This window comes from Siphateles boraxobius, unplaced genomic scaffold, assembly GCF_051911475.1.
Source record: "Siphateles boraxobius isolate OS27281-9 unplaced genomic scaffold, OSU_SipBor_1 9, whole genome shotgun sequence".
Classification (NCBI taxonomy): Eukaryota; Metazoa; Chordata; class Actinopteri; order Cypriniformes; family Leuciscidae; genus Siphateles; species Siphateles boraxobius.
In genome coordinates, this window is record NW_027509219.1 from 14,778,915 (window position 1) to 14,791,258 (window position 12,344).

At 38.4% G+C, this 12,344-nt stretch overlaps 1 protein-coding gene across 3 annotated transcripts in view; it reads left to right on the top strand.

The window, feature by feature from the left end:
• slc23a2 (solute carrier family 23 member 2) overlaps nt 1-10,764 on the top strand; it is a 46,487-nt gene extending 35,723 nt beyond the window's left edge. For all 3 annotated transcript variants that reach the window (XM_077224508.1, XM_077224510.1, XM_077224509.1), the window contains 10 exons: nt 193-281; nt 770-837; nt 3,952-4,133; nt 4,234-4,354; nt 5,815-5,971; nt 6,902-7,049; nt 7,164-7,269; nt 8,773-9,040; nt 9,134-9,229; nt 9,548-10,764. In XM_077224508.1, coding sequence (XP_077080623.1) covers nt 193-281; nt 770-837; nt 3,952-4,133; nt 4,234-4,354; nt 5,815-5,971; nt 6,902-7,049; nt 7,164-7,269; nt 8,773-9,040; nt 9,134-9,229; nt 9,548-9,801 — 1,489 coding nt within the window. In that variant the 3' untranslated portion in view covers nt 9,802-10,764. The remainder of the gene's footprint in view (nt 1-192; nt 282-769; nt 838-3,951; nt 4,134-4,233; nt 4,355-5,814; nt 5,972-6,901; nt 7,050-7,163; nt 7,270-8,772; nt 9,041-9,133; nt 9,230-9,547) is intronic.
• Nucleotides 10,765-12,344: the final 1,580 nt, after the last annotated feature.

The window sequence follows — 12,344 nt, forward strand, 5'->3', positions numbered from 1 at the left end:
CATTGATTCAGGGGAGTGACCTCATGATGGGGTTAAAAGCTTTTCTCGTTAGCCACACATAATATATGCCATGGTTTTTAGTAATAGCAGATTTTTCCGAGCAAAGTTTTCCACAAAAGTGTTGTTGTTGTTTTTAAGGGTATGTGTTCTTGTGATTTGATTATTGTCTTGTTGTGTGTGTTTTGCATCCAGGCTTCCATTGTTCCAAGCTAGTGCTTTTGCATTTCTCGCCCCATCAAGAGCCATCCTTTCACTGGAAAAGTGGAAATGTAACGCAACAGGTACATCTCACACACACATGGGTTCCCGCTTGCATTAAAAAGTCTTGCCCCATGTTTTAATATTGCCCCTTTATTAAAAAGTTGTTTTCAGAATATTAAAGGAGAATTCTCTTCAGCAGTCAGCTGTCCAGGACAGGTCTAACTACATGTACTTACAATAGGGTTAGGGTAGGATTAGGATTTGGTTGAGGGTTAGTTGCATGTAATTATGCATAATTTACTGTTATTGCTATGGTAAGTACATGTAACATATGTAACAAGGACACTGTAAAATAGCATTACCAAAATATATTCTAATTATTATTATTATTATTATATGACAAAATCCCCCAAAATATCCCCCCCACGAGATCATTTTTGTCAACCCCAAGCGTAAAGTTTTTTTTTTTAGGACTTAAAAGGTCTTAAAAGGCCTTAAATTTACAGCAACCCTGCACACACTCATGTACTTTCTCAGTCAGTAATCAGATTGTCATGTTTCTCTACAGGTTTTGCTGTATTAAATGCCACAGAGCTGCCACACACAGAAGACATCTGGTACCCCAGGATACGAGAGGTGTGTTGAAACAAAGAGACCGAAAGATATGAGAACAGAAGTATTCAATGAGGAATGTAAAACCAATAGAGGAACTGGTGTGAAACTAATGAATTAAAGTGGAAAGTTAAGGTCTATAGTGGCTTTTAAAGGGGTGGTAAAACACGATTTCACTTTTCTAACTTTAGCTAGTGTGTAATGTTGCTGTTTGAGCATAAACAACATCTGCAAAGTTACAAAGCTCAACGTTCAAAGCAAAGGGAGATATAATACATTCTTCCAGGGTTGCTGACATCACTAACCCCACTAAACCCCTCCTCCGAGAATACTACATAAGGGGGGCGAGGCCATTTTATATTGCGTTGGAGAAGAGTTGTTGTGGTATAGGAGTGTTGTTGCCGCAATGCCGTCGAAACGCTGCTTTTATTTTCATCCGGATTGCAGGTCCACTTTGTTCAGCTTTCCTAGGGTCGGGGGAGTTAGGGATCAATGGTTAAAATTTATTTTTAATAATTATATACCCAAATCTCGCTCTCTGTGCTGCACATTTTACGGAGGAAAGCTTCCACAATCTTCGCGAGTTCAATGCAGGATTCGCAACAACGGCTTGTCCTGAAAGATGGAGCAGTTTCAACTTTAAGAACAGAAGCTGTTGTTTACGGGCCACAACCTGCAAGTATGATTTATTTTTCGTTGATATGTTTTCCTGCAATAGTTCGTATTGTTAATTGTATGTTGTAGCAAGGAAGTAAACAAATGACAATGCTGTTTGGCTCTGCAAACCAGTTTGTTAAATGCTCATTCATACTTAACGTTATCCGACAAACACCTAACGTTACAAACTTTTTTTTAATCTCAACTGCGAACTTGGAATTAGTGTAAATTATTCTTTGATTAGAGCTTTTATGTATTGTTTATCTACAGGCATGCTAAACATGGTTCTGTGTTTGATTTGGAAGCCCATGTTTAGTGTTCATTTTGGGTTAATAGTTCTGTCGACAGATATTTTGCTACTATCGTTCTAAAAATACAAAAGTAACGGTGCCATACAGTCAGTAACAATCACTATAGATCCGCAGTCTTTACTCAAAAAAATCCCTTTAAGGACTGTAACGTTAGTATAATTTGTTAGAACGATTATATGAAATTCTTGTTTATGAAGCTTATTTTTTGTAATACTATAATAATTAGTACAATTTAAGTACAGCATAATGCAATATTTTAAAAACAAAGCATGAACACGTTACAGTGCACCCCACAAACACAATCAAGCCTTTGAAAAAATGTGTTTTACCACCCCTTTAATAGGATTGCTCCATGGGATTGTGGGACCCTAGGTGCTATCATGAATGAATGAATGAGGCATTTATATCACACATTTCCTATGTACTGCTGTACACCCAAAGCGCTTTACAATCCTATCAGGGGATCTATCCTCAACCACCAGCAGTGTGCAGTATCCACTTGGATGATGTGATGACAGCCACAGAACAACGGCCCCAGTGCGCTCAACACACACCAGCTATAGTTGGAGAGAAGAGAGAGTGATAGAGCCAATTCAGTTGATGGGGATTATTAGGATGCCATGATTGATAAGGGCCAATGTAGGGAATGTGGCCAGAACACCTGGGTTACACCCCTACTCTTTACGAGAAGTGTACCACAGAGAGTCAGGACCTCGATTTAATGTCTCATCCGAAGGCCTGTGCTTGTTACAGTATAGTGTTCCATCACTACACTGAGGCGTTAGGACCCACACAGACCACAGGGTGAGCCTCACTAACACCTCTTCCAGCAGCAACCTAGTTTTCTCAGGAGGTCTCCCATCCAGGTACTGACCAGGCTCAGCCCTTCAGTGGGCAACCAGTCTTGGGCTAGAGGGTGATATGGCTGTGGCGTGATCATGAGCATGGCTATAATGTAAAAAAATCTCTTAACATCTATAGGACCACTATCACTGCAAACGTTACTAAAAACTGGATAGTTAACCAATAGCATGGCGGAACCCAGAGTTTCCCAGCAGAACATTACCCAGAGCATCGTGATTAGGACAAGGCGAACTTCTTCCACTGCTCCAAGTCCATTGAAGGCACTTTTGACAGCGGACAGGGCTCATCATTGTGTGATACACTGTGTGTTGTAACACATTCCACCCATGACTATCATTATCCTTGGCTCGGACCAGACGGGAAAGCCTTCATTGCCCTTGCATGGATGAGCCTTGTGCGCCCAACACCCTGTCGCTTGTTTGTGGTTTGTCCCTTCTCGGACCAGTTGACTGGAAGCAACCCACAAGCCTTGCCCTTTCAGAGATACTCTGACCCAGTCGCCTTGCCATAACAATCTGGCCCTGGTCAAAGTCACTTTTATTCCTGCAACTACTTTTTAGTTATTTTTTAAAAAGTTATTGAATGAAGTCTCTTATGCTCACCAAGACTGCATTGATTTGATCTATACAATGAAAGCAGTAATATTGTGAAAGAAAACTATTTAAAATAACACTACTATTTCCCCATGATCCTACAGAGGATGGATGGATGGATGTTTGCAATGTTGAAACAGTTGTGCTCCTCAATATTTTTGTGAGAATTTTTTTTTTAATATTAAAGTTCAGAAGAACAGCATTTATTTGAAATAGAAATTTCTGTAAATGAAGATATACTGTCACTAGTATATACAATTATATAATAATTTGCATATAACTTGCAATAAAATGTAATTAACGCACAAATAAGAGGAATAACTGTAGACCCAGACCTTCTTTTGAAGTAATGCAGTGATAAGTGTTCAAATACTCTATAAATATTGCTTCTAAGTTATGAATGCTACATACATTTTTGCTTGTTCTTTTTTTTGTTTCTTTGTCTGTCTTTAAAGAGACTTGTGTAAACAGATTTAATGTTGATTTTGGTCTAAACCGTGGCAGACATGAAGATTAAGCAACTTGAGCTGAATTTGATTAAATGGAGCATTACGCTGTCTAGAGGATTGCGTCAATGTCACTTTTCTACCTTAATGGCTTTTAACCTTTACCACTTTTATTGTAAATTCCTCTTTTTCTTCTTTGTTTGGTTCTTTTAGATTGTTTGTATGATTAGATTTACTCACTAACTCTTTTTCTCTCTCTCTCTGTAGATCCAGGGTGCTATAATAGTCTCGTCCCTAATCGAGGTGGTCATAGGGGCCTTAGGTTTGCCAGGTGTCCTGTTGAAGTACATCGGGCCGCTCACCATCACACCTACTGTCACTCTCATTGGACTCTCAGGCTTCCAGGCTGCTGGAGAGAGGGCAGGCAAACACTGGGGCATTGCCATGCTGTGAGTACGGCTTGCACACAAACACGTTTGGCTGTGTATGTAACCAGTCTTTGGCTCTGTGGACTCGGCGTGTAAACTCTCTCTCCGCTCTTTTAAACAGAACTATCTTCCTGGTGCTGCTGTTCTCTCAGTACGCTCGTAACATCCAGTTGCCGCTCCCCATCTACAAATCTAAAAAAGGCTGGACGTCTTACCGTTTCCAGCTGTTCAAGATGTTCCCAGTGAGTTTCTCCACATTAATCCAAGATAAGAAAGCTCATAAAGATGTAGAGAATATATACACAGTACCTGTTAAACGTTTAAACATGAAGATTTTTTGTTTGGAAACATTTAAAAATTCTTTTCCATTTTAATATATTTTAAAATGTGATTTATTCCTGTGATGCAAAGCTGGATTTTCAGCATCATTACTTCAGTCTTCAGTGTCACATGATCCTTCAGAAATCAGTCTAATATGATTTGCTGCTCAAGAAACATTTCTTATTATTATCAATGTTGAAAACAGTTGTGCTGCTTAATATTGTTGTGAAAATTGTGATACTTTTTTCAGGATTCTTTGATCAATAGAAAGTTCAATGAATTGCATTTATTTGCATTCTTTAAATGTATTTATTACATTTATTAAAGTGTTTATTAAACCGAAATCTTTTGTGACACTATAAATATCTTCATTGTCACTTGCATCCTTAATGAATAAAAGTATTAATTTCTCCTTTTTTTTTATCTTACTTCAAATGTTTGAATGGAATCATTGTTTCCCCAAAAATGATAAACAGCCAAAACTGTTTTCAATATTGACAATAATATAATAAATCATCATATTATAATAATTTCTGAAGGATCATGTGATACTAAAGACTGGATTAATGATGCTGAAAATTCAGCTTTGCCATGACAGGAATAAATTACATTTCTTAATGTATTAAGCAGAAAGTGTTTATTTTAAATTGAAATAATATTACAAAATTTTACTGTTTTTATTGTATTTTTGATTAAATAAATGAATGAAAATATGTGAACATAAGTAAGTTCAAACATATTAAAACATTGTAATGTAATTGTAATTCCAAACTTCTTAGAGGTTGTGTGTGTGTGTGTGTGTGTGTGTGTGTGTATATATATATATATATATAAATATAAATATATACATTTTAAAGGAAGAACAATTCTCAGTACAATTCAAAATATTTCTTTATTTTTTTAATCTATTGGCAGGTAAATTTGTGAGACATATTTTGTTCCAGATCTCAAGAATCATTTAATTGCATCTTTTATTTCCAAAGTGCTCCACATTTCCATGAATGGAATGATCATGATCATTAGCAGTCTGGTGTCTCCAGCTCCCAGCAGAATGAGTTGGCACTTTCAGACCCTTGGCAGCGCATGTAATCTGCCGTCAGCTCTGATGACTGCCGTAATTGCCATGCTGTTTTAGAGATGAGGTCTTTTTGGCCTGGTTTTTTAAATGGAAGCACAGCAGACAATGACATGGCAATGAAAGGGAGCGTGGGAGGCAGATAGTGGCAAGCCAAAATATACACAGATTGATCCTTGATGATAATTCGGTCAGTGTTGTCTGCTGTTGGTTGGATAACATGTCTGATTTTGTGTTCAAAAGTCTGGATTACTTTTTTTAAGTTGTTGGGTTTCTCTCTCTTTCTCTCTCTCTCTCTCTCTGTAGATTATCATGGCTATCCTTGTGTCATGGTTTTTGTGTTTCATCTTCACGGTGACTGACGTGTTTCCTCCTGAGAAGGGCAAATATGGGTTCTACGCCCGAACAGATGCTCGACAGGGCATCCTGGCAGCCGCTCCCTGGTTTAAGATACCCTACCCCTGTAAGTGTGTGTGTGTGTGTGTCATTAATATATAATATACAGTGTGTGTGTGTGTCTATACACAATTATACACATATATATATTTTTGTTTATATATATATATATATAATGAAGGGCAAGTATCCAGCCCCCAGGCATGTCCACAACATCGAATCTGATATCTGAATCTGATATATAAAATCAGTGGAAGTCTATGCAATGTCCTCACTAATATAGTAAAACTGTGTGTGTGCATGTATGTGTTTGCATGTCTAATTTGACATAAATACAAGTAATTAATTAAAAGTGTACTTAAGTGTATTAGAAACAGTCTCACTTAAAAAAAGTACTCTTAAGTGTCGTCAGTAATATTATCTTTAAGTACCGTTTTTTTTAAAAATTATACTTAACTGCATTTAATGTGAACTTGTAGTGTACTTCAAATAGTAAAAGTGCACTTTTTTTCTACAAGGGAAATTATAAGGCAGCCTCACATGTATCCTTCATGGTAAAGACAATCCTATAATACACTGCAAGCTAAGTGAAAAATAAATAAATAATGACAGGCAGGAAAATGATTTCCTTCAATAGTGAATAAAAATTACTAGTATAAATAAAGATGGTGTTTTATACAATATTTGTGTTTTCTATTTACTTTTGTGCTCATTAAAGTATCATGACGTAGCAACATGCTAACACCAAATTCTATTGAAATCATTTGTTGTTGAGCCAGTGTGGCATGTAGCGTTATTCGCTCCATGACATTTAGGATGCTGCCTATGTAGGCAGCTCACTAGATTTTGGAGAAGAGCTTCTGTGTGTTACAGCAGTCCAATGTATGAGCATATTTGTGAATATAATAAATTAAATCCTTCTATACTATAGGTTTTTCCCTGTACTAACATGCTTAGATCGCCCATATTGCTTTGTGTGTCTGGTTGTTTGTTCTAGTCCAGTGGGGGTTGCCTACAGTGTCAGCAGCAGGGGTGATCGGGATGCTGAGTGCTGTGGTTGCCAGTATCATAGAGTCCATTGGAGACTATTATGCCTGTGCCCGTCTCTCCTGTGCCCCTCCTCCACCTATACATGCCATTAACAGGTACAACATAAAGACAGCAGCACGTGATATAAAAACTGATGAGACATCTAGCTTGTTTTATTGTCCTAAACTAATTCCTTCCACATTCCCATAATGGAATCTCTTTTTCCACAGAGGGATCTTTATGGAGGGCATTTCCTGTGTCCTCGATGGCGTCTTTGGGACAGGAAATGGCTCCACATCTTCTAGCCCAAACATCGGAGTGCTGGGCATCACAAAAGTAGGATATTTTCCTATTCACCCTCTCTTATATTTCTTTTGTGATGTGAAGGCCAAGAATTTTAACCCGTACTCAGAATTTGTCCTCTGCATTAAACCCATTCAAATTAGTGCAGACACATTAGGAGCAGTGAGTATAGAAGACACACACTGCAAACCGTGGACATACCCAGAGCAGGGAGCAGCCACCTGCTGTGGTGCCCAATGAGAGGTTAGGTACCTTGCTCGAGGGCACCTCAGTCATGGGTATTTAGGATATCATTCACTCCCCCACCTGCTTTTTTTCTGCCTGTAACCTTGGGGTCACAAGTCCGACTCTCTAACCAGTAGGCCACGACTGCCCCCCATTTTGTGCATTTACTTACAACAAAGGAAAACAAAATAGCACTATCTTGACTCGTAAACCAGTTTCACCATCAACAGTGCTTGGCTTCAAGGAGCTGGGTGGTAAAAGCACATCAGTGAACAGCCCGTGGCACACTGCACATTGCAGCATGTGACTGCAGTGGATCATTAGTATCCTAAAGACTGTAAATGCTGAAGTGAGCAGCTCTTGAGTTGCCAGTGAACTTCATTAAAGAGATAAGCTCTGACCGATTATGGACTCCCACAGGGCTGTTCCCATGGGAACTATTTATTTATCACACATTCTACTACTTCTAATGAGGCCTCTACCTTGATTTTACAGTTGCACAATTATAATTTGTGATGACGCATTAACTGCAGCAGTTTAGGAATTAACTAAATATGAGCTTGTTCATGGACACTACCATTCAAGTTTGGGGTTATTGAGGGTTTTTTTCTTCTAAAGAAATGATGCAATAAATTGACCAAAAAAGACAATAAAAACATGGCAAACTGTTACAAAACATTTAGAAATAAAGGCTGTTCTTTTGAAATTTATATTCATCAAAGAATCCTGAAAAAAATTCGTCAGGTTTTCCACGAAAATATTAAGCAGTACAACTGTATAAACAATAATAATAAATGTTTCTTGAGCAGCAAATCAGAATATTTTAATGCTTTCTGAAGTAATGAAGTAATGATGCTGAAGATTCAGCTTTGCCTTCACAGAAATAAATTACATTTTAAAATGTATTAAAGTAGAAAACACATTTTAAATCATAGTAATATTTCACATAATATTACTGTTTTTACTGTATTTTTTGATCAAATAATTACTGCCTTGGTGAGCATCAGAGACATTAAAAAACACACAAAAGGTTGGGGTGGGTATGATTTTTAATATTTCAGTTGACAGGTTATCATTTAAAAGGTTCTCAGTTGTTACTGTATATAAATAACAGTGTTTGTGTTGTCATTTGTGTGATTGCCATATAGTTTAATAGATCAGTGACATCATACTGCAAAAAAAGATTCTTTGTAACCTGATTTGATTGAGAACCTTTAACCATTGCTTTGACATCCTAATGCATACAATGTAGTACATTAAATACAAATAAATAAGAGTGTTTCTTCTCTCTCTGTGTGTTTTATTGTGTAGGTGGGCAGCAGGCGGGTTATTCAGTATGGTGCAGCACTGATGCTACTGCTAGGCATGGTGGGTAAATTCAGTGCTCTATTCGCATCATTGCCGGACCCAGTTCTGGGAGCGCTGTTCTGCACGCTGTTCGGCATGATCACCGCCGTTGGCCTTTCCAACCTACAGTTTGTGGATCTCAACTCGTCCCGCAACCTGTTTGTCCTTGGCTTTTCCATCTTCTTCGGCCTGGTGCTGCCAAGCTACCTGAAAGAAAACCCTCTCGTCACTGGTAGATGCCCAAACACGAATACATACATACTTTTATGAGAGATGATTACATGAGGGACAATGTAAGCATTCTTATTCTTTTCTTCTGTTATAGGTATTGTGCAGATAGATCAGGTCCTGAACGTTCTGCTTACAACTGCCATGTTTGTTGGAGGTTCTGTGGCGTTTGTGCTGGATAATACTATTCCTGGTAGGTGCCAATCTCATAATACAATCATAAAAATCTGTTTTCTGAAGCCCTATTTGTTTGTATTTTTATGTTGGTCATTTGAGACCACGAAGGAGCCAAGTGTGACTTTTTTTTTTGTACCCTTTAACATATCCAAATCATGTCCCTGATTTTTTTGTGTTTTCACATTGCTAATGCAACAAAAGTCGCTAAGTGTCATCCCATCCCCAAAATTACATGTCAAATTTTTCGTAGAGGCCCAGAGAGTTAAACATTCTAAACTTTTTTTTTTCTCTTGTTGGTCATGCTTTAGTTCATTCTGTTTCTATATTATTCCAGGCACCCCGGAGGAAAGGGGCATCCGTAAGATGAATCGTAGAAGCAGCACATCTAAACGGGAAAGAATGGAGTCTTACGACCTTCCTTTTGGTATGGACTTCCTGCGGCGCCATCGCATTTTCAAGTACATCCCAATCAGCCCCACTTTCGCTGGCTACCAATGGAGCATCTTCACCCGCAGCTGCCATGAACGCCACGACAGGAGAGAGGACGAAATGCCAACAAAGCCAGAACTGGGAGAAAGTGGGGTATAGTGTTTAGCAACGGTAGGTTTTTAGATGGTCGTCACAAAGCTTCATTCCACTCAGTCAGTGAAATCTACAGTCCAGTCCCTTAATGAACAGCCAGCTATAAACTCTTCTCATCCCACAATCCTTTAAAAACTCTATCCTTTTTGATTCACTTTTTGATTTTGTCATCAACACTAAAGTTGGTTTCTATATGTTAATACGGCTGCTGAAAACTCTGACAGCGCAGCAGCTTGGGAGCTCATCTGAAGGTGTCTCCATGACAACAGCGAGTGGATGCAATGCAGGGTGTACTTGTTCATCTCTTTGGATGTGGGAGGATATGACAACAGAGACTTGATGGATGGAAAATCTACCAAATTTCCAATATCAGTGTTCCTTTTTTGGCTGATCTGCACCGCTCCGTCTGCACAAAGCATCAATGTGTAGATAATTGGATGTGTTTGAAATGAAATGACGTACTAATGAGTGCCTGCGTGCACGCAGTGGCCGCTGTCACACACCTTCACATTCACAACACACACAAACATGCCAATACTCGCTTTATGCATGGCACAGTTTTGGATCGTGTTAAAGCGAGTGGAGCTAGTAGTGATGCAAGGTTATTGTGCTTTATGTTTGAATTGCACTGCTTGAATTAACGCACAAAATGTAGTTTGCTTGTTCCTAATTTAACTTCTAGTGTCTGAGTCTTGCTTCCAAATGTGCAAGTCCCAATGCCTTAAATATAAGGAAAAAGATCCAGTGATTCAAATTTATGTTTTAGCCATGTCATTAGTTAGCTGCTATTTTGAGAAATAGTTAATGTTGAAGGGGGCGTTTCTTATCACCAGTAATAAATACTGTTCTTTGCCACCTCGAAATTGTAGTGATTGCAAGTTTCAGAGGTGTACACTAGGCAGATAGCTATGCAGTAGGTAAAATGACACGAAAGACGAATGTATAGACAGTCCATGGTTTTTAAAAGAAGGAAGGAAAAAACTTGATGGTTGCACTCAGGCAGTCCCATTGAAAGATGGCATTTTTATTTTTGTCGGAATCTATTGAGCCCTCTTTTGGGCGTCACATTTTTGGTCTGTCATTTGTTTGATTATAGGTGGCACTTTCTCACTGCTGTTCAAGTGAATGTGGTTTATAATGTAGATCCCACAAGCACTGCAGATGTGGTTTGTTTTTGGGTGATGATGGGCATTTAGTGGGCATCTATTGACGGGCTCTAAAACTGTATAGATCCTATTAACGGGATAGTTCCCTTTAAGGCTAATTCACACTGCATGAACAGACGGCGACCAATGGCAAGACACTTCGACGGGTTTTGACTGATCGGTGCGTTACCCCATTGAACGTCTTCAATCGCCCTTTTCGAGTCACGAAATGTTTGAGAAGCGACGTACCGTAATCTGCTGATTGTCCGCGTTGATCAACGTTTGTCGAATTGGCCTTAATACTCCATTATCACAATAATTACTATTCATTAATATTTTGTTAATATTTCCTAGTACAAAGGTTTTTTATCTCATTTTTTGTTTACAGAAATGTTATGATCTAACAGTAACATACAAAAAGTCTTTAAATGTACACTTTCAGTTACACAATTGAAACGAATTGAGAGAATTGATTTCACTCTGTCATTGGAGACTCTCATTTTCAGATGGACTGTTGACATCAGCGGTCATGAAAGAGCCTTACTTGATTTAAAAGTGTGCAGTTTTGCTTTCACCTCTGTGATAACCTCACGTAGAGCTCAATCTGATGGTCGTATCTGTATCAGAGGCTTGCCATCTCATACTGTATCCACTTTAGATGCAGAGTTTCTTTTGTTGGTGTGTAATTTATTTATTTATATGTCCTACGTCTACAATCTTTGTGCAAATCCTTTGCTGACTGTAAGATTGAAAGCAGGGAATGGGAGAAGTAACTCTCCAGTCTAAATGTTTGATTGGATCTGCTGAAGGGGTGTGTGTGTGTTGCAACCGGTCAACAGAAAGAATTTGACGTTTTATATTTCCACAGTCTCTATTTACAACATAACTGGTGCTTCCTCAGTGGGTCATTCCAACAAACGTCTCTCTCTCTCTCTCTCTCTCTCTCTCTCTCTCTCTCTCTCTCTCTCTCTCTCTCTCTCTCTCTCTCTCTCTCTCTCTCTCTCTCTCTCTCTCTCTCTCTCTCTCTCTTTCTCTCTCACACACACACACACTCTAGCTAACCTGTAATATAGCCTTCTGATCTTATTTTGATTTGTTTGATTTGATTTTTTGTTTTGTTTTGTTTTTGGTTTTACAGAAAACCCTAATTATGCAAGGACCATTTCACTTGGTAACAATGTTACAACTGTTACTTTGTTTTCAGACTTATAAAAAAAAAACACCCTGTGCATTATCACAGGAAAGAACCAATCATAGAGTGTTTTAACTTGTTTGAGGATACTTATGTGACAGTATTTGGGACCTAAAAGACAGATCTTGTTTAGTGAACACTTGGAACAGAGTGCTACAGTAATCGAGTAGAATAATAATTACAATCCAAATCTCTAAATGTCAAAACATACA